The sequence below is a fragment of the Lissotriton vulgaris genome, chromosome 5 (assembly GCF_964263255.1).
Source record: "Lissotriton vulgaris chromosome 5, aLisVul1.2, whole genome shotgun sequence".
NCBI classification, from domain to species: Eukaryota; Metazoa; Chordata; class Amphibia; order Caudata; family Salamandridae; genus Lissotriton; species Lissotriton vulgaris.
In genome coordinates, this window is record NC_141693.1 from 821,549,182 (window position 1) to 821,571,863 (window position 22,682).

General features: G+C 47.1%; 1 protein-coding gene across 2 annotated transcripts in view; it reads left to right on the top strand.

Annotated features, from left to right (window-relative positions):
• Positions 1-22,682, top strand: part of ZFAND4 (zinc finger AN1-type containing 4) — a 333,346-nt gene that overhangs the window by 64,354 nt on the left and 246,310 nt on the right. For both annotated transcript variants that reach the window (XM_086922308.1, XM_086922307.1), the window contains exons 3-4: positions 15,625-15,700; positions 17,757-17,824. In XM_086922308.1, coding sequence (XP_086778434.1) covers positions 15,625-15,700; positions 17,757-17,824 — 144 coding nt within the window. The remainder of the gene's footprint in view (positions 1-15,624; positions 15,701-17,756; positions 17,825-22,682) is intronic.

The following is a 22,682-nucleotide window of genomic DNA, read 5'->3' on the forward strand; positions in this document are numbered from 1 at the left end:
ACACATAGCTGGTTAAGACATCAAACTTGGCCGTGGTAGAAGAGGGCCAAATTAAAAAGTGCGAGGGGCAATTACAAACTGACTTTGTTTCCCGCTGATTGGGGCAGCAAGGCTTCAGGGGCTCTTGAATCCACCCACTTGCAGCCCTCCATTGGAATGGTTAAGTTGCGCTTGACGGAGCGTTGGACGGGGATGGTCTTTGTTATTGGAGGGAAAAGATGCACACATCAGATGATGCGTGAAATCTTTGCGGTGCCAGATTTTGAGTTGTATTATCTGGCTGCACAGTTCCAGGGGTTCACCCAGGCTACATCTCTGGAATTTAGGGGTCCCGAGACTGCGGATGAGCCCGGAATTCCTCGGCACGTGCTGTCGTTTATCGTGCTCCAGCAAAAATTGTATATGGACTCATTATCCCCTGAAGAACGCCTTCCGAAGCTTTGCTGGAGGCGGTACCATTGGAGAACTAAGGTGCAGCACCCATATGCCCCGGAGATACCCTTGGGTATGTGCACTGCCCTCCCACATGGTGGGGACTGGTCGGTGCTTGCGGATTGGGAATTACTTGGAGTGCAGGTGATAGGAGACCTATACGAAGATGGTACTTTACTGCCCTATCGTGTGCTGCAGGAGCGATTTGGGCTCCCACGGTGGCACTTTTTAATTTACACAGGCCTGGTGGCTGCCATCCAAAAATATTGGGGGCGGGGCCTGTCGGAACCGCCGGTGAGTTTAGCATGCCAATACGTGGTAATGGCAGCAGGTACTTATAAGGCCGTCACCTGCTTATACCGACGCATGCTCGGAGAGGGCTTACCGCCATTACAGAAGATAAGCGACCAATGGGAGACGGACATTAATCAAGAAATCCCAGACACGGCCTGGACACATATAGTCAAGAGGGCATGGAAGAGCACTAAAAATACCCAATTCCAACTAGTTCATTTTTTCTTACTGCACAGGGCACATCTAACCCCAGCGAAGATAAATCCATATTTCCACGTAGATACTGCCCAATTCCCCCGCTGTCGACTAGTGGGAGCAGGGTTACTACATATGCTGTGGGACTGTCCTCATTTGGGTACGTACTGGAAAGATGTAGTGCTACTACTGTGTAATACTACGGAGCGGCAGATTGAACCAGACAGGGGCACCTGTCTCCTCCACTGGTTCCCTCACACTAGTAAAACAAAAGTAACTAGTAAATTCCTCGACCTGGGGATCACAAAACACTGGAAAGCTAGAGGAGGGCCCAGCTTTACCAGATGGAAGGCCGCATTACTTACATGGTACAAAAGGGGGTGGTGATGGACGGAGCATCTGAATCAATCGAACTGCCAAGCCATGTCTTCCCTGAAACAAGCTTCCGAGGACCGGTTTCTGGCATTCCCTCCGTCCATCACCACCCCCTTTTGTACCGCTTTTGGCTGCCTTACGTGTGGCAGGGTATGCTCAGACTTGAATCCCTTGCTCACTTTGCCACTGGATTCAAGACGGCTGGAATGCCAGAAACCGGTCCTCGGAAGCTTGTTTCCGGTCCAGGGAAGACATGGCTTTGCAGTTCGGGCTGGACTGTTCCCATGAGGCACAGGGTCAGACTGATTTGCATATAGCCATGTCTGAACTGGGGTGGCAGAGTGGGCTAAAGAACGGTGATGGATTAAACCCAGATCTTTTGACTGGGTGTGAGTGTTTGATTGATTCAGATGCTCCGTCCATCACCACCCCCTTTTGTACCGCATTACTTACATGGGCAGGGAGCGAGAGTGTAGTTCGCCTACAACAGGCCCACAGATCTCACAATGACAGGGCGCTAGAAGCTGCATGGGCATGGGAGGGCCTAGTCATAGATTTAAAGGCTTCAGATTTGGATTCAGACTCTGATTCAAGTGTGCCTGCAGTAGCTGGAGTCCCTTGAGCGAGTACACTGATTGAAAGGCGTAGGAGCGTATGAGTGTAGCGCCCCCTGCGATAGCTGTGTTCTCGGATAACGACGTCGGCACGGAGGCCCCCCGTCTATTTAGTGCTGTTACGGTATACTGTTGTGATATGATGTGCTGTAGTGTATGACACGCCGGTGGGAGCGGGTAGGGTTGAGGGTGGGATTAATGAGGATAATTTAGTTTATTACTGCACGGCTCGGCACCATGTGAATACTTACATTGCAATTGCACATTACTGTTGTGATACGGGACTATGGCGACTACACAGTTGCTACGAAACAATGGGAGAATGATTATTCTAAATTAGTTTGCTAGATATGTCCTTGTGTATAATATAATATCGATAATTGCTGAGTGAAAGTTCGGAAGGAGCACATATTGATGTACTTGATCAATGTATATGTTGGGATGTTGTGGAAAATAATAAACAGATTTTTTTTTTTAAAAGAAAAAAATCAGATGATACGTGAAATCTCTGTAAAACATGTGCCCTGAAGTGTTCATTCATTTACACAACACTCTCTAGCTGAGTGAGTGATGTTTTGAGTTTTGGATAGGACTGGGATTTATTAGATCATGGTTTTATTGCTGCATCAAATTGATGGAGGTTGATGTGCATTGCTAGGATTGTTTACAGACTTGAGGTATCCTTTAGCATATCTGTATATTGTCCTGGACCCTTCCCAGTCCGGGTTCCGCAGCAACCACAGCACAGAGACTGCCCTCATCGCCGCCACCGATGACATCAAGTCCCTGCTGGACAACAGAGAAACGGCGGCCCTCATCCTCCTAGACCTGTCAGCCGCCTTCGACACGGTCTGTCACCACACACTACGAACACGCCTCCACAACGCTGGGATCCAAGAGAAGGCCCTGGACTGGACCACCTCCTTCCTCTCCGCCAGAACACAGAGCGTCCGCCTTCCCCCCTTCCGCTCCGAAGCCACAGAGATCATCTGCGGCGTACCCCAGGGCTCATCCCTCAGCCCAACTCTGTTCAACAGCTACATGGCACCGCTCGCCCACGTCGCCCATCGGCACGACCTCAACATCCTCTTCTACGCCGATGACACCCAGCTGATACTCTCCCTCTCCAAGGACCCCCACACCGCCAAAACCAACCTTCATGAAGGAATGAAGGTAGTTGCTGAATGGATGAGGAACAGCCGACTGAAGCTGAAATCGGACAAGACTGAGGTCCGCATCCTCGGATCCAACCCTTCGACCTGGGACGACTCCTGGTGGCCGACCGCACTGGGAACCTCTCCAACACCCACCGACCACGCACGCAACCTAGGGGTCATCCTCGACTCCACCCTCTCCATGACTAAACAGGTCAACGCCGTCTCCTCCTCCTGCTTCAACACCCTCCGCATGCTCCGTAGGATCCACAAGTGGATCCCCACTGAAACAAGAAGAACAGTCACCCAGGCCCTTGTCAGCAGTGGGTTGGACTATGGAAACGCCCTCTACGCAGGAGCCTCAACCAAACTCATGAGACGGATCCAATGCATCCAGAACGCCTCTGCATGCCTGATCCTCGACATCCCTCGCCGCAGCCACATCACACCCCACCTGAGAGACCTGCACTGGCTCCTGGTCAACAAGAGGATAACCTTCAAGCTCCTCACCCACACACACACAAGGCACTCCACAACACCGGACCAACGTACCTCAACAGACGACTCAGCTTGTACACCCCCACCCACCCGCTCCGCTCCGCCGCCCTCGCCCTAGCTACAGTCCCCCGCTTCCGAAGAGCGACCTCGGGTGGCAGATCGTTCTCCCACCTCGCCGCAAAGACCTGGAACACCCTCCCCTTCCACCTACGGCAGACCCAAGACCTGCTGACCTTCAGAAAACTCCTCAAGACCTGGCTTTTCGAGCAGTAGCAGCATTCCCCACTCCAGCGCCTTATGACCCTCACGGGTGAGTAGTGCGCTTTACAAATGATATGATTGATTGATTGATTGATACACTCCATGCACGTTGCACACGTTAAATGATTATGACTTGCTATTTCACTAGCCCTAGAAAGATATTTTTTTAAAGTCTTAGAAATCATAAAACCTTAGCTTGTGGACAGTATACTTTTTATACATTTTATAATTAGTTTGCAACTGTTGTTCCAAGTGGTGGCTTTGTTGAGAATGTGTTACTTGGTTTTTATTTGTCACCATGACTGGACCCCAGTTAGAATCAGTTTAAATATTTGCTCAGTTATGGATTTAAAAACGTCATGTGCACATTGTTAAACTCACGTTAAAAGAGGGATACATTGCAAGAAGCATTGAAATTGAAATTTCAGCAACGCTTAGCTAGCCAAAGCATGCAACCCCATCCTCTCTGAATGAACTTATGTATAGAATTGTTAGCATTTTATGATGTTATCTTTGCGAGAGAACAAGCTGAAAATGGCTACAAATTCAGTATTACAGCCACTCGAGAAAAACTAGAGAAAATATATTGGAATCATGTAATTTGGTTCAGTTTGGATTGACACAGAAATTGGCATTTGCTTTCAGTGACAGTCCTGTATAAATTTAGAAGCTGCACATGGTCAATAGATACAATTTTAGTTGGTTGCAGAATATTTTATTTCGTTTACTTAATATGGGGCACATGTTATCAGGGTCATAACGACCCTGCTTGTAAACCTTGGGATCAAAAGGCACCGTGGTACATCTAGCATCTGAAATGCTTGAGTTTTTGCGCCTGACTTTCATTGTAAAAATGGGAAGTAATGTCCCCCCAAAAATCAAGATTCCTTTTAAAAAAAAATTCCATGGGCAGTTACTAGCTCATCTCCTTCTGGGGACTAGAGCTGTAACAAGCGCACTCAAATATCTTTTTTGGCCTGCCTCCTGGATTTAAATGACACTGTCCCATGTGAGCTTGTAGATTTTGTCTCAACTGCATAAACACCAGATGGTGATGTCACATTTAGCATTCTTGAGGCTGCACTCCCTCGGTTCTACCATCGAGGAACTGTTAAGAATGACAAAGTTGCCTTAATGGAAAAAAGGGATTGCTGTGTTTCCTCTGAAATAAGCTGAACGAGGTTACCCTTCTGATGGCACAGTCATCAAATTTACTTTGATATCAATCTCCATGTATTTCTCTGGCAGTAATGGGAGTGTTTAGATCTTTTCTACTAGTCGCTTTTGCCGTGAAAAAAGCAATGCATAATGTGGGCTTCTTGCTTAGAATTGGATGTCGTCTTTACATATCTCCCCTCCCTTCTTTGTTTTCAATGGCTGTCCTTCCTATTCCTGTGTTTGTCCTGCCAAGGCACATTTCGAGTTAGCCCTCTTTATCCATCTTTTCAGCTGTCATTCATGTTTTTCTTCCACCCACCACTGCATACAGTAGAGTGCAATGGGTTCGCCCACTTCATCTGTTACCTCTCTTGAACTGTGAGTGATGTCATTTTGTCTAATCATGGGAACACCTGCCTGAAAATAAGTGCACTTCACCTGGATGGCCAATATTTTACTTTGGCAACAGTATTTTTTCTTTCCCTTCTTTATCCTTTATTTCTTTTTAAGTCATCACTCTATTTTTAAACTCTGTCTTCTGGTAACAGCCATTCAAAGCCAATGGTCTTGATATTTAACCCACAATTATTTCTGGAATCTAAGAAACACTCATTAAAAAATGTAAGTTAATTCATATTCATCTGGCATACTTATTTTTCATCGCATACTATACTTATCTGCTGCAGCAAAATATTCTAATTCTGTCACAGTGTGTTCAGTTCTTAGAATCTGCTTATCCTGAATGCTGTGTCCAAAGCTACCAATCTGGTATTGCCATAGTACATATCAATTTATCTTAAAAAATGGTTCTCTTGAAACTTGCCACTAAGATAAACTAAGTTTACCAAGTAAATGTAAAATTGATACTTGTATAGCGCACTACTCACCCGCAAGGGTCTCAAGGCGCTTGTACGAATACCGCTGTGGAACCCAACCTGGCTTTCCCTGTGAGGCGTCCACTCCTGGGCAACCCCAAGGTGGAGGCCAGGCATCCTTAGCGTTGTGGGGGCCGTTGCGGAGATTAAGCAAGCTATTGCCCAGAGTTGTAGAGTGGGACTCCATGATTGGAATAGGCACCGAGGCGAGAATTATCAGGTCCGTGGAATTTTTGAGCCCAAGACCCGCCGAGGCGGAGAATTGAACCCTGGTCCCGGGCTAGACCTCTGCATCAGGGTCTGCCGCTCTAACCATTGAGCCACACTTCTCCACCAGAAGGGCTGGTTGTAATATCGGAGCCACATTCAGTTCTTGGGCTCCTTTTCAGGTTGTGCCTGGGCAGCGCATGCGTTGCTCTGCGAGGTATGCTGTATTGAGGTATGGCATAGAAGCTCCGCCCATGTCCCGCCCATCTTTTCAGTCGGCTCCTGTTACTGTCCTTGCGAAATCATTGCGTTTCATTTAGGAATAGGCTTATTAGTCCCTCCTTAGTACCGCCTTGTTTGTATTTGTAACCTCCTATAACAACTGGACATTTTACTTGTGTTACACCGTCTGCTTTATAAGTCGTTGAGCACTATTTTCTTTAATGATCTTCCCCTGTTCCACCCACGACATTGCAGCAAGCCCTTTTATTAATGTATTTATTTAAATTACAGCGCTGTCCATTTTAACTATAGAGGCCGCGCTTGTGTAATTATTTAATTTACAGCGTGGTCCGCTTTCACATTAGTGTCCACGCTCATTTAATTATTTATTTTGCAGTGCTGACTGCTTTCACATTAGCAGTCGCTCTTATTTATTTAATTATTAGCTCGTCCGCTTTCACTTTGGCGGCTGCGCTACAGAACCCTTCTAAATTAATTATTTTGTTTTCACTTTGGGTGAAAGGGCCCCATACGTACTTTCACTTTAATATTGTCAGCGCCCCTTTCATTAGATGCTGCTCACTGTAACCTGAATACATGAGCAGTGTCTACAGAAAGGAGCGCGGCCACCATTTCAAGGATCTTTAATTTGTGAGTTTGAGCTATCCGCATTGAAAATAACAATGCCTTTTATATATGTGTTGCTTTTAAAAATCATTAAAAAAAACTTTGTCATTTACAATGCCAATAGCTTAAACACTCCCAAATGCAAGACCTATTGCAATGAAAATGCTCGTTTCCCTTAGCACACAGCTCCAAGGGCTTTTCACCTGCTATCCTGTCAACTGAAAGGCTTTAACGTTGATAAGGGATGTTTTCCACTCCACACTGTAGCTCCCTTAGATAACAATGGGCTACTCATGTGACTGGATGACTGGCTACCTGGCTAATCAGCGACACCTGTAGTCTACCTGGCCTCCTTGCACCTTGGTACCTGTAAGATCCACCTATGCATTCAACTTTGTCGCACCTTCTCAAGTAATCATCGGCCTGTTACCCAGCAACCTGAACTAAACAGCAAGACCTGGCTAACTGGTATTTCTGTCACACTGCCCCTGATCTCTGTTTCTGCTGAGTCAGATTCAATTAGCTGTCCTTCATTTGCCTTTCCTGGTATTTACCCATTATGTATTCAAAGGATAATGCCCATCTCTTTGATGTTTTCATCTTTCTATGGTTGTTTTCAGTGTAGAGCAAAGGTCCTACTGAAATGAACGCAGAGCTTTAGTATTGTAAACATTCAGGTAAGCTTATGTGATAAAGCAGTCCGTCATTGGACAAATAATTTGATTCAATATATGGCAATTGTGGTGAGATGTATTGCTGGATCCAGGTAGTAGATGGACAGATATCATTTGCTTGAAGGAACTACTGGAGACCCTACCAGTGGTGTACAGAAACACATGGCTTGAAATTGCATGATGCAAACACCTGTATTGATGTGTGGAATCATAAAGCTTGTGTGCCCGCCCTCTGCTCATAAACTGGTGTTGGCACAGACACGTCCACTGCATGGTAAAAGATCTGTACTCCTGCCCTGAATGCCCAACTGTACTGTTATACATAATGCTGAATTTTGTCATAGGCAAACATGGATCATGTATGTGTGCCATGACATAGGCCTGTCTCACGGATTGCAGTTTTGTTGTACCGGGAGAGGCAATCAAAGCGCTACCTTCATAGTGGTACCTTCATAGTGATGGAAGGCTACTGCCTTCACCAAGAGTTAAGCAGCATGAGCTCAGAGGTGGCAACATACAAGGTAGTGTATGGTTAGTATATGTACTGATTGTAGGTATGCCTGTTGGGAATATATTACATGAGAGATGTAGTGCTGTGAAGTGTGTGAACAATGAAAGCATGTGCTGGGTGTATGTGTGTTTGCGAGAAGTACAATACATGAAGGGTTAAGTGTTTTGCAGCGCGCACATGGTGAGTGCGTGCTGGCGGTGTGTGTGCGCTTATAAATAGCACATCCTAGCATAATGCAGAAAAGCTACAGTACTTAGTAGTGTGCGTAGACTGAATGTGTGTGCTGAACGTCTGTCAGTTGGTCACTGCACAGAGGGAACAGTACTGGAGAGTCTGTGTGCTGTGAAAGTACACAGAGTGAACATGTTTCTGCAATGGTACATTACATGAAGGACCCTGGGTTCCATTTTGGGAGGTCCAGGCCTGTCTGGTGAAGACATGAGGAGTAGAGCAAAGATTTGTGTATTGCTGCATTCATGTGAGCTGGGTAGAGGAATGGACTCCGTTGACACTTCAAAAGGTTGCTATTTGATTCAGTGATAGATCACAAAAGAGGGGGGCTGGGAGCCTAGGATTAACCTTATGATGCACATATTACTGTGGCTGACATCCAAGTGTGAACTATAGTCACTCACATGAGCTGTGTTGTTGGACAATAAGCTTCTGAATCTTGCCTCCTGTGACAGACCGCTTTTCAAGAGGAAAGAAGAAAAGGATGAATATACAATTCCAAAGAAGCAGTTACTTCAACATAAACCTGAAAGATTCAGACCCTAAATTACATTTGGTGTCTGGAAAAGCAGCAGAAGAAGGGGCGGTGAGATCTCAAAAGTTGTCATCTGCCAAGCAGCCAGACTGTGCGAGAGAAGGCGAAGCTCTGCAAGACTTCTGCCTTGTGACCAGGACTAGGGGCCAAGACCTGCTAGTCTCCCTGTTGGGTGCGAGGGCATCACCCAGAAAAGCCAAGTCTACCTTCCCTGGACCCTAGTGCCATAGCGCCTTCTTGTTGTCCAGACCCGTCTGCCTTGTGAGGAGAGCATTGGAGGGAGCGGGGTCCAGTGGGGCGCCGACCTAGAGGAATCCCTTAGCAAGGTGTGAGGAGAACAGCTGTACACCAATTGAGAAAGGTCAGGTAAGCCCCATATGCAAGGAGAGGGCCACAGTGCAAAGGGTACAGGGCAGGAAGCGCTAGGCCCACATTGCCTCATGGTGGTGACCCTGTATACCAGAGGGGGCCATCGTTAAACTTATGAGCCAGGAGCATTTAGACTTGTGTCCGCCTTTATGGGTGACCCCATATGCTAGGAGTGACCACCGTGGTGAGAGCAATCGCACTAGAAGTCACTGTCCCAAAACTGTGAGTAGCACAGCAACCCCGTATGCCAGGATGGTCTGCCAGTATCACTATGGCTAAGAGTTCAGGTCGATTGCGGCTGTGACCGGTGGCTCAATCCTGCACACTGTGACCTGCACCTGACTGATTCCCTGAGGACCGCAAGGACGACACTGAAGACGTTGCATCCTTTCTGGGCTCCAGTCAGGAGCCGGAGGATCGAATCCCCCACCTCTCCAACCCCTTCCTCCCCACCCCTAACCACATAAGGGGAAGAAGTGGCTTACCTCATTTATGCTGAGCGGGAGCACATCCGATCACTGGAATGAACCAGCAGCGCTACTTAAAGGAGATACTCTGCACTTGACGAGTGCTGCTTTGTGTACTGCCAGCAGCCCGCTGTACAGAGTCAGAACTCTGGAGCGTCTACGGAGAGGACGCTCGCCATACTGGTGAACGCATCCATACCGCGGAGCGAGTAAGACTGAAACTGAACGATTGGTGCCTCTGCAGACTCGCTGTGGCACCATAAAACACTTTTGACTAATTCGCAAGGACCCAAAGGGGAGCTCTTCATAGGGATGACTACTAAGCATTCCCTGAATATATCCACCAGTGAATGGGGAATAACCCTGACCAAGTTATAAGAAACAGGATGAGACTGGTATTTGCCTGACATCTAGTGCCCTAACCGAAGGGGATTGTATTCTTGCTCATGAATGTTGTTCTTTTGCATGTGAAGAGTTAGAGAGAATTTTTTTTTAATGTAAGTATTTGACAGGACATTGACTTATAGTTCATACTGTGCGCATTTTGATTTTAGTCATGCTTATTTACCTGTATCTACACTCCTCTAGCTTGCCCAATTCCATTTTCACCCCCTGAACTTGTCTCAAACATGTTTTAATTATTTCTCTGACCTCGAGACTATCTCCAATTCAGCATGGTCTCAAAAGGAAAAGTTACATATACGCACCTCTTCTAATTCCCCCAAGACAGAGGCCATCAAAAACAGATAATTAATATTATTAAAGGCGATGTGGACTTGCAGGAAGGATGTCTAATCTTTTAGTTTCGGTGTGTCCTCAGACCATTGCCTTATGCTTGTTGGCTCGAACTTTCCGAGCCATTTTAGACTATTAACATCTATTCTGACTTAGACAGTTCAATTTGCCGGTTTATCTGAGCTTTTAGAAGATGCTCCCTCATCTATTTTAAACAGCCCTTACACTATACAAATGTCGGATTGCAGTTGGATGGAAAACAGCAGTGGCTCCTTTGGTGGGCCTTTGTATTAAGGACTTGAAAAAATGGACAGTGGCTGAGCCCAACACAGATTCCTGTGGTGTGGCCATGGGACTCCTATATCGCTAAATTGGAGGCAAAGTTGGATGATAGGCTTCCTGAGCACATTATCATGATTAGCAATTAAGGAATGTATCTTTGCACTATTTGCTCTTTTGGTACAAATATCTTCAGGGGTGGTGATTCTCGGAACTGTTGTGGCACAGATGAGACTGGTTCTGTGGTGTGATTGGCATGTTTGGGGGTTTAATGTGGCTGGCAAAGGAATACGGGGAAGTAGTGGTGCTGATAGATGAAGACTTAGTAGGAATTGTTTCTAGCAAGGCCCCCTGTGTAACACTCAGACTATTAAATGCTTTGTTCAGTAGTTGAAATGGGTAACCAAGGTCGCCAAGTTATGTAAGTTCTAAGTTTAAGTTCTTTGTTAAGAACATACCACAATATTGAACTATAACTAGGCCTGCATGCATAGCGGATACACTTGTGATGACACACCAGTACATTTATTATATTTGCGACGGTCTTTGCGGCATCGCCTGTGAATGACTATTCAGTTAGTGTGGTGCACGAAAATGTGTTTGTAATCTTAAAACTCTATAAAAGTGGTTGATGTGAAGAGTGTGTGACAAGATAACGGGTAGTTGTCACCTGCTGGCAGTTGCAGGGGATGATGAGTAGCATGGGCTGTGTAGCAGAGTGTGGGGCGACAGCAGAGGACAAAAAGGCAATATGAACGGGAGAAATGTAACGCATTTTCAAAACGAAACTGTGAATACCAAAAGAGTGGAGGGAACAACATGTATCTGTCCAAACTGACGAACAATATATTTGGTGAGGGTTATGTAGCTTAACAGGGAGAGTAGCTATGAGGGAAAGTGTGACAGCCAAAGAGTTGCATACCCTTTATAGAGGAGGACTGTGTGTGAGCTAGCCAGTTGCCTCCCCATGTCTTGTGAATAGAATTGGGTAATGTGCAAGAATGTTACTGCAGCATATCTATCGAAAAGCAGGTTCATTTGACAAAACTCCTGTAAAGGTAAATTAGTTAGGGTAACAGCAGCAACTGGTATTGCCTATATGGATGGCTACAAGGTGGAACATTGGCTAAGACATATCAGTCAAGTAGTAGTTCAGATAACGTCATCTGCAGTCTGTGGTGTCACATCGGGAGGGATAAGCGACTCGGCTCTGGAAGGCCAGGTGGCGGAGAATTTGTCATCACTCATAGATATAGCGGAGTCTTCTTTAGGATCAGAGGTCTGTGTGGCTTCTTGTAGTGTGGCGACTATTTGCAGGGCTCGTTGCCTCTCTTGTACGACGTGTTCTAGGTCAGGAGTATTCTTCAGTTCTTGTTAGCCGACAGAGCGGGACCAATGCCTATGGCAGCTAGTCGCAGGGCGATCCAAAGACACAAGCTACCTGGATTCCAGCCACTCCCCAGCCGTGTCAGGGGAATCAAAGAAGTGTGATTTCCCATCGAAGACCACTCTTAGCCGCCTGTTAAAAGGAGCAGGTAGCAGATGTCCAGGTCGCGAAGGCGTCGCTTGACCGCTGGGAAGGTGGCACGCTGCTTCTGTACTGCCACAGTATAGTTTGGCAAAAACATGATTCAGGTGTTGTAGACCATTACTTCCTTGAGTTTTCATGTTTCCCGTAGAATAGAATCCTTGTTGCATTAGTGGAAGAGCCTAAACAAGAGCGGACAGGGGCCAGCGCCGAAGGGCAGCCACGGTGATGGAACTCGATGGACACTCTCAACAGAGAAGAACTGGGAGCGTGCCGCCGGGAAAGGGGTGGGGGGGTGGGTGACAGGTCCTGCATCCACAGCTCGATGTATACCACCATGGCGTTCCCTCAATTCCCTTTTCAAAGGCTGGCCACCCGAACGTTATTTCTCCCTGAATGGCCTTCGTCATCCTCAACACGGTTCTCCAAGGCACGGACATGGTTAGTTAGAGATGGTAGCGAGGAGTCTAATTTTTGAGTTTTAGGCTGAAGTTTGGCAAGGTGTTGTCTAACGTCTTTAACTTTATCTGCTAATTTGCAGTGGTCCTCATATAACAGTGTGAGGTCTGATGCCACGTTTATGTTTATGTGGTCTATTTTACTCTCTGGGGTGTGCAAGTATTAGCCAGCAAGGTCCCCAGCTTTTCAACTGCTACCAACACAGAGTCTAGTTTATCGCCAATAGAAGCGGTGGGGTCAAATTGGTCTGGTGTGTCAAGGGCCCCAGTTTGTTGGCCGGTGGAAGCAGGGTGGCGTGAGGACACATCTTGGATCCCAGTGCGTGAATGACCCATTGAGCTGTGTGCTGTGGATCCATAGGATTGTGAAGGTGTCGGCAATTACACCCAGGGCCTGCTTACCAGCACCTGCAGATGTTGTTGGCGTGTACCACGAGCAGCCCCTGATGGCTAGAGGATGAGATGTTGAGGCACAGTTCACGTGAGTGAAGTAGGTTGAATGGCAGTGGTAGGGAGCTATGATGAACACTGCTGCTCTGGGTTTGTGTCCAAGTGGAGTGAACAGGTGAGAGTGGTGCCATTCACTTTGGTGGCTAGATCATTACCGCAGTAGACCTTGAGCCGGTGGCCAAAGAACTACAAGACGCAATCAAGTTCAGCTCACAAGCGGCAGCATACACCAGGGAATAGTATAGCTTTGGTGGCAAAATTTACACATTCAGGTCATAGCATTTGGTACAGTTAGCAGAGGCTGTGGTCGGGTGTGGCGCAGGCACAGGGCCCTGGAGGGAATCAGCAAATAGATCAACCGTCAATTTGTTAGGGCTGCCAAAGGAAGGTCCAGGGTCGTGTAGGCAGGGGGAGCCTCTGGGTGGTGAGCCGGGCACCTCACAATATCCTTCATCCCCAGCGAGAGGCCTTAGGCAGCAGAATCCCTCCCAGGGCAGCCCAGTACCTTCAATGGCCTCTGCTGGACCCACCCCATGGCCACCGGCCGTCCGCGGCAGCCACAGGGGAAAACACCAAGTGAGGGTTGCCCTGGAGAGGCACCGGCTGATGACAGTCTCCCCAAGCGGCAGGCTCTGGAGCTTCAGAGGCAAAAGACCGTGCTTGTTTTCCCACGCGCAGCCCTGTTTCTCCTGTACCAGGTACGCTGGATTGGCGAGGTGAGAGCTGTTTCTCCTGTACCTGGTACGCTGGATTGCCGTGGTGAGAGCAAGCAGGGCCTAAAGTTGAGGAGAGAGGCACAGGGGAGGGGGGAGGAGGGGGAAGAGGAATCCTCTGGCACCTACCGCACAGGTCCTACAGGCCCACGAGGAGGTCAGCAGCAGGGCCCACAGAGGTATCCATGCTATATGTTGAGTCAAGCGCCAGTCATGATCACAGTTCCGGATCAACTCTGGCAGCAGGGATCGTGGAAGGTGTTCCGGGTCGGATCTGGGTTACTAGGGCTCCTTCAAAGCGCACGGGTACTGTATGGCCAGCATCCTGGCACCAGGCCGTAACCAGCCAGTAAGGCCCTCGCTCTCCGGCTGTCTCTCAGGGCTCCAAACGGAGATGTAAGTAGGTCTGGCTTGTAGCAGGCTTGCAGGACTTTCCGGGAGCAATGCAAGTGTGGGAGATGGCAGGCTTACAAAAGGAGAAACGGCAGCTTATCAGGGATGAGCGGCAGAGCTTCGCAAAGCATGTCTGCTATTTTGGCTGGGCAAGCCATGCCTCATGGTCACATTGCCTCTTTGCATCAATCTTTGATGCAGGTACGCATTTCATGCAAAAAAAAGTGTGCAAACTAAAGCACCGCGAACAACAGCAACTTGAATTCTGTTGTTCTTGTGTGTTAAAAGTATTTTTTTTTTGTTACTATGAATGGCATGTGAATATGCAAAATGACATCATCTTGGAAATTATTTGTAACAAGCATAACACTAATTTCTCAGATTACATGGCATAATTTAATTTTTACCCAGGGCTAATCCTTACCTAAGCCAGTTTAGTGTTTAGTATGTTTTTTCTGCAAGATGTTGATCCGAATTTAAGTCTTCCAAAGAGTCATGTGCTAGAAGGCACTGCTCAGCACAATTTGGTGCCAGCTCTCTATTCCCATATGCATTATGGAGCTGCTGATCTTCCATTAAAAATTGAATGCTGCACTGGGTATTATGCAATCACACTGTTGGTGCAGTCATTGCTTTGAATGCACAACTAGACAACTGCGTGGAGTAACAGCAAAGTGGCGCAATAAAGAAAAAGCAAGACATTTCTCCTTCATACATATCACTGTACTCTCCGATTCACCCTCTGTTCCACCCCCCCCACCCCCACTCCCCTCCCCCAAGTTGGAAAGACACAGCCCAGCTTGCCCTCCTTCCTGCTCCTAGATGGCTAAATGCTGCAGGGGATACAAGTTGTATTCCTAGTTCATTTCAGTTGATCCATTTGGTCTTAAAAGTCCGTGACAGGTTGCAGTATTGAGCCACGTACCTAATTCATAAAACAAGGGGCAGTTATGAATCCCTTGTCCTTTTAAATTAAACAAATTAAATGCCCAAGTTCATCAAAACAAATAGGGCTATGATTGATGATGCGAGCAACTACATAAATAACTTTAACATGATACTTTTCTTCGCAGGATTGCAGGTGCCTTAAGATAGCCAGTAGGCAAAAGTTCGTTCGGTTGCCGAATGACTCTAGAAGAGACCTCCCACTGAGTGATTAGTTGTTGCAGTCAGGCAGCTGAAACCAATTGTCCCATTGTGTAAGAATTTAGCAACGTCTGTTGTTAGTCTTGAAGCCCATGGTAACAGTTTATGAGCTAAAGGCACCATGGCCATCAAAAAATGTCATTGTGAAGTTGCGTTCAGTGGTTTATTTTATTGTCATTTAAGATTACATTTAATGGTAAACTTCTGATAATGTTTCTTGAAGGGATTCCTGTCTCCCAGCAACACCTAATTTGGAATAACATGGAACTGGAGGATGACTACTGTTTGAAGGATTACAGGTGAGTCTATAAACGTGTGTTAAAGTAGATTTACTTGAAATCTAAATATCCATAAAATCATTAATCACAGTTCATGCATATAAACCAGATTATACAATACTTTTAACACCTTAGAATTTGCTTCTGATGCTAATGTAAAATTAATCAGGAATTACTAAGCAGTAATATTAAGAAAAATAATTCACCCTCTAACTACTCTAAATTGAGCTTTTTTTTGTTTTAGGGATTTCTCTTCTACAATCTGTATGAAATGATCCTCTTCAATGTTTTACATTGATTCTTACACCCTGACGTGCATTGTTTTTTAAAGAAACTTCAATTAATTTTTGTACTGGGAGACTAAATAAAGTGAATTCTAGAAGTCTGTCAGATACTTTCCAAGAATAGACCACTTTTATATAAACGGTTGAATAGATTGAATAAACGACTATACTCTGTGAAGGTATGACTTTTTTTTTAACCCCACAATAAGGTTCAATAAGAGGATAATATTTATTTAAGGTACCTATTAATCTCATATAGCATGGACCGCAGCTGAGGCAGTCTTTGCCTCTAAATTCTTAGCATGAAGTCCAGCTGTTTCGGCTCTCCTTGCTAAAGCATACTTTGTGCATAGTAGCAACAAATTCAAGCATTTCTCAACTGTCACAAGAACTTGAATGAAACCATGTGGGATACACCCCTTGATCTCCTTTTTGTTTTTCCAACTCTGAAAGGCAGAGGAAAATAATCCGCCCAACCCCTTTAACAGTGCAGTCCAAAAGGAATACCGGCCCTTAATAGCCAGCTAAACGTCTGCAAAACCAGTTTTAAACATGTCCAAGAAGGTGAACACCGGTGAAGGCATTATAGTATTAATTGCATTCTTTAACAGTGGAATCCTTTTGGGGGGGAAAATTTAGAGGCCTAACCGACAGTACACCATTTAAGCCTGGATCTTGCTAAGGCTGTCTATTTCATTGGTTGTTCACTCCTCAGAGAGACAATTGCACCCTAGCTGTCCCAGGAGGCACATTGTGCACCTCAGCTGCTTCAAAAAGGGAAATAAAATCTTCCACGTAGATGGCTGTTAGAATATGTGCACCCATAGACCTCTTCAGGACTACGTGCCTCTGCCGTATGTTTCCAAAATAAGGAAGAATCCACGGTCCCATATGCTGCTTCTAGATCATTTCAGAAAAAATCACAGCCTTTTCCCTCATATTTAATATCTGTTTTTTATGTTAAACCTCTTTGGCAACCGGTTGAAGTTCTTCCTTGGCCTGTCGACAGAAGGTGGCAAATCAACCTAAGTTTTCTCTGTAATTTAGAGGGAAGTTGAAGCCCCTCCCCTATCTCAGTAGTTATGATTTCTCCAAAGATTCTCCATACTCCGTTTCCATATCAATGCACTCAAGAAAGCTACCCAATGTATAATTTTCTTAACTTTATTAGGATTGGTTTAATACCATCTAAGCTTTTTACAAACGTGAAAAAGGTCCAGCGCATCCATATTCCCATCTTCTGCAGTTAGATATTAGTCCTGTCCTTTGCAAAGTGAATACAAAGGGCTCATTTTAGAGTTTGGTGGTATTATTACAAGCTCATTATGGCCTTTGGCACTTGTGATATTTGAGAGGTAGTCTACGCCCGCCCAGCGTAAAATTAGGCTCTAACCCTCCTTAACATCAAAATTCTATATGAATGAAAATTAAAACCATTGCATAAATATGCAATCTAGCTCTTATGAACCCTTTAGCAGTATATGTTTTTGACTGGTTGGCCTAATGGAAGCCACCCGTTTATAATCATAAACCGAAGGATGGGCATACATTCCACAGTAGTCTAACCTGTGGTATCTCTGGTCTTTTATGTTGGTCTCTTACATTCCCCAGATGGTTTCCTCCTTAATAATTTGATTGCATTTCCATAATACCACTCCCATCGTAGCATTCAAATCTCAAGCATTTATACTTTAGTATGATGGGTGATTACAGCTAGTGCATTAAAGATTCTCTTATTTAAAATCTAAAGCTCATTTTATTTCTTTTTCTTTTTTTTTTTTTTTACATTTTAGCATTGCAGAAGGATGCACGTTGAAGTTGGTATTGGCAATGCGAGGTGGGCCTATTAACACAAGGCGAGGTATGTGGCAGTTTAACAGTTGATTTAAATGTAGTTCTGAAAGCTCTTCTTTAAATAACATATAGAGATTGCTGTTACTTTCAGTGTTCTTGCGACATGTTTCTTTTGACAGAATTTTAGATTATTGCTAAACCTTTTTTCTGGGCTGATTTTATTTGTTTTAAATTTACGCTCCAGCTGTTGATTGTAAAATCTTGAAAATACAATTCCGTAAAAGGATTGAGTGATTGAATGTGAACAAATTCACTGTTCTGCTGCTGTAAGTTCTTGGGTTATGACAGTCGTAGGACCAGTTACTGAGCATTAGCTGCTTTAAACAACATTGACAATTGCAGTCATTTTAGCTTTTGCCTATTGAAATCTTTTTTCACTGGCCCAAGTAATGCACAGAATATGTTAGTGACATATCAAGCTTGCCAGGGGCACTGATGCAAACCCTCCACCTTTTCCACTGATGCCAGTCCTTAGCTTCCCCAGCATAATCCATGCGTGCCAGCTCACCTCTGCTACCTCAGTAGCAACCATCACTCCAAAACACCCAGTGTCATGTCCCATATCAGTTTCAGTTTATTTTATTTTGCAGAGTTACTTAAAACCAATGCAATGCATGCGTAAAATAAAACCATGTGTAAAATATTAATTCGCAATAATAAAATTTCAGCATAGTTAAAATAAACGCTTCTGTTGCTTACAAATTAAAAAATACAGATTTAAACATGCAAAAGCAGCCAATATAAGTTGACCAATCATTGCAGCGATTTGTTACTACTCCTGTAAAAATAGATAATCCAAAGTCTCCTTTACCCCAAAACGGCTTTAGTGACAGTATGGCATTTTTGCTCAGGCCACTTCAAGAAATCTGACTAGTCTGCAGTTCAATTGAGGTCATGATGGGCCAAAGCAAACCAAAACTGCTTGCCTACTTCTCCGAATTCCCCTTTGATTGAAGGGGATTTTAGCAGCTGCCTCCTTTCTTGAAGCATTTCTGTGCAAGAGCACATGGTGTGGATGATGTCGCCCTGGCAAGTTTTTTTCACAAACGGCAAGCTGTAAAAGTCTCCCCAGAACCCAACTAATCGTTAGCAATAACAGATTATGATCCAAAATTGTTCTCGCCAAGTACTCACTATTCAGTACTTTTGCGTGTACGTCTGGGGTGCACAGTATGGCATCCAATCGCACATGCAATTCATGCAAGGCTGAGAAGAAAGAATAGTTGCAATCTTCTAGGTGCTGCATTCGCCATGTGTCTACGAGCCCCCACTTTTCCTACCAGTCTCTTCTGGCTTTAGCGATCCTGTGTACAGGGGCCTCCGCGAGTGGCGGATGTCACCTATTCATAGTTACATCTACTATTGAGTTAAAGTCCCCTCCCATTATCACAGAGCCCGTCAGGTAAGGTGCTAGTTTTCCCGACAGACGATTAAAAAATGCTGTCTGATCAACATTAGGGGCGTACATGCTACATAATGTTACATCCAGGCCATTTAACCTCAAACAACCATAAACCTCCCTTCTGGGTCCACAAATTGGCAGGTCATCTGGAAGGGCACACCCGCCCTAACCCATATGTGCGTCCCCCTATCAAAAGCAGAATACGTTGTGCAGTAGACTTGCCCCGTCATCTTTGTTGCAGTGCACTGCCCTCCGCTCGATTAATGTGGGTTTCTTGCAAAAAGGCTACATGCACCCCTCTCCGAACCAAATAAGCATGTACCCTGTATGCATCCCCCTGACATTCCACGTTAGGCACTTAAAATCAAGTATTGTCCCCATGCTGAACCTTTACCCCTTGGAACCTCTGTACTTTCTCCACAGACACACCGGCAACCCCTACATCCACATACAAACTATTCAACATTCCCCAACAGCCCCACCCCCAGAACAGGTCCTAACAAAGCAGCCACCATCCAAATTCTCAACTAAATTGTTTCCCCAGTATGCTACCAGGGATCGCTACACACTATAGAGGGGAGGTGTCCAAGAGCCAGGCGGCTCCGAATCCAATTAACTCAACCATCACACGCCTTACCCCATCCCCACCAGCCGCTGCAGCTCCCTAAGTAAAGGGAGCCCCACCCCAAGTTCCGCCCCCCCCACCCCCACCATCCCACTGCATCCCACCATGTAAAACAAAAAGGGAGGAGAGGGGGTAGTGTCAATAAGCAAGAGCACCCTCCAGTCCTGGGGAAAGTCTTACTGTTCTATGCATCCGCAATCTCATCGGCAGTTCCTGGAGTGACATGTGGCATAGTGACACTCGCCGAGTCCGACTCTTCAGACGCCGTCCCAGCCGATCCCTTCTCGGAGTGAGTCGCTCCCTTCGGTTCTGATACCGGCTCTTGAGATATCTCCGTCACTGCCGTAAGGGCCGCTAGCCTTTCCGTCTCTGTCTGAGAGATCGTTGGCCTCTGGGATCTGAGCCTCGGTCTTCCGGTGCGCCGGGGAGGGCGCAGCGCCCCAGCTGCCTCTGAGCCACGGCCAGCTTCTCCCTGTCCTGCCCTGTGGGATTTCAGCCAGCCCCATGCTTCCTTAGGGGTGTTAAAAAAGAATGTTTTACCGTCCGTGGCCACCCTCAATCGCGCCGGAAACATCAGAGAGTATTGTAATCCTTCTGTACAGAGCGCCTTCTTTACCTCTAAGAAGGAGGCCCGCTGTCGCTTCATAACAAAGGTATAGTCAGGAAACAGTGTCACGCTACCATTATCCACCCTGATGTGGCCCACAGTGTGCGCCCTATTCAGAAGCAGGTCTCTGTCTTTGTAGTGTAGCAAACGTGCCACCACAGGCCTGGGTGGCCTCCCAGGATTCAACGGGCGCGCCGGCACTCTATGAGCCCTCTCCAGAGTAAAGAAAGAGGACAGTCCCTCTGGAGCAACTTTCGTCCTCAACCAGGCCTCCAAATGGTCCACCATGCTGTCTCCTTCCACTCCTTCAGGCAGTCCCACCACCCCTACATTGTTCCTTCTATTCCGCCCCTCAGCATCCTCCGCCCTCTTCTCCAAAGTTTGCAAGCGCCGCTGCACGCCCCCATTTGCGTCTCCAGAGCCTTGTGTGCAGGTTCCAGAACACCCAACATGGCTTCGGTCTGTTTCACCCGATCTGCCAGTTTTGTGTGATCCGCCCGGAGAAGGTTCAGCCCCATAGACACCTGCGCTATATCCTTCTGGAGGGCATCTCTAATGTCCGCAATGGCCTTAAGTATCGCCTCCACTTGCTGCTGCATCATCCCCTCAGGGTGCGACTCCAATGCCTGTTTTCCCGATGCTCCACCACCTCCTCTTCTTGTTCCGGGGGTACACCCCTCTGCTTGCCCCGGGGCTACACCATGATCGTCCGCCCCACAGGTCCAGAAATTCCACCTGTGGCGCCCCGTTTCCTCTCCCGTCCTCTTCTGTCGCCGGAGAGGCTTCGTGATGCTCCTCACCTCGAAGCGTCCTCACTGTCCTTCTCAGTGGAGGCTAGCCGCCGCTCAGCCCTCAGGGCTCATAGGATACTCCTGGCTGCCTCTCTCCGGTTGTGGCTTCACTCAGTAAGGCGCTCAACTAGCCTCCCGGTCCTCCAGGCAGACTCTCTCCCGAGTGCTCTCCACCATGGGCTGGGTCTCGAAACAAGTCTCAGGCAGTTCCACCCCAGATCCAGAGCCAATAATCACAGCTGCGCCCGCTGTGCCGTCCTGTCACACAACGTTGCCCAGGGCCCAATCCCTGCACGCAGTCCTGACCCCACTGGTTTCAACCTATTTTTCTTGTCCTCAGTGGTACACCGTTAGTACCACCGTTAGGTGCACACCGTTAATGTGCACCTTAGTGCCAGCAGAGGCAAATCGTGAGCACCAGGGCGCCTGGGAGGAATCTGCGTGCAGTCTTCCGCTGCCCAAGGGCAGCTCAGGCGTCAAATTAGGGCAGCTCCCACAGCACTCCACCGCCCTCGCTCATCTCTCCGCCACTCCCGTTTGCCACGCCTGTAGCCCGTCCAGCCATCTCCACAAGCTCCTGGGTGAGCATCCTGGTGGGTCTCCCCCTGGCTCAGGGCCTTTCCTGTTCAGTCTGCTCCCACAGGGGCCTCACCTCTTCTAGTCTTGCCTCCAAGTCAGCCACTCAGCTCTTAAGCTTGCCGCATTCCAACTTTCACATAATGGCATTTGCACGCACACGATAGGCAGCCTGCCCACTCCACAGCTCTTGGTACCAATTTAATGAAGGTCGCCCGCATAGGGCGCCAGGCCCGTCCTCATAGTGCGTCAGTGCTCCGTTCCGCTCCATCTCTTCCTGCGCCGCAGCTCCGATCACCCTGTGCTTCTCTGGGAGGACAGGAGGCGGAAGGGGGCGGGGGGAAGAAGAGCTCCGTACTCCTACGCGGCCGTCGCCGCCCCAGTGCCACCGTTGCTACAAAGTACTGGGATCACTCCTTAGCTTCCTCCACTAAGCGGTCGGCTCGCAGCCGTCCGATACTCCTTTTCGCCCTTTCGCTGGCTGCCCGCAATGCTCAGGAGCGGCTCAGCTCTCCACCACCATTTTGTGCGAACAGGGTCCCGTTCCTATTTCGCCTCTGATCATCCGCAGCAATATCCTGTCCCACATTAATCATGGCAAATACCACCATGGCGGCACGGCACGCCAGCAGGTACAATTTTCAGCAACAGGAGAAATGCCGTGGTTGGCGCGGAGCTCTCAGCTCACACGACCATCCGCATCAGCTCTTAAGCCACGACCCTGTGGCACCCAGAGATGGGGTCCCAGTGGCTAATAACAGATTTAATTTAAAGGGGCTTGGAGTTGGCGGCAGGCCCTGGCCTTCAGCTGTCTGCAGTTCGGGGGGGGGGGGGTAGAGGTTGCATTTACATGTGGTAATTAAG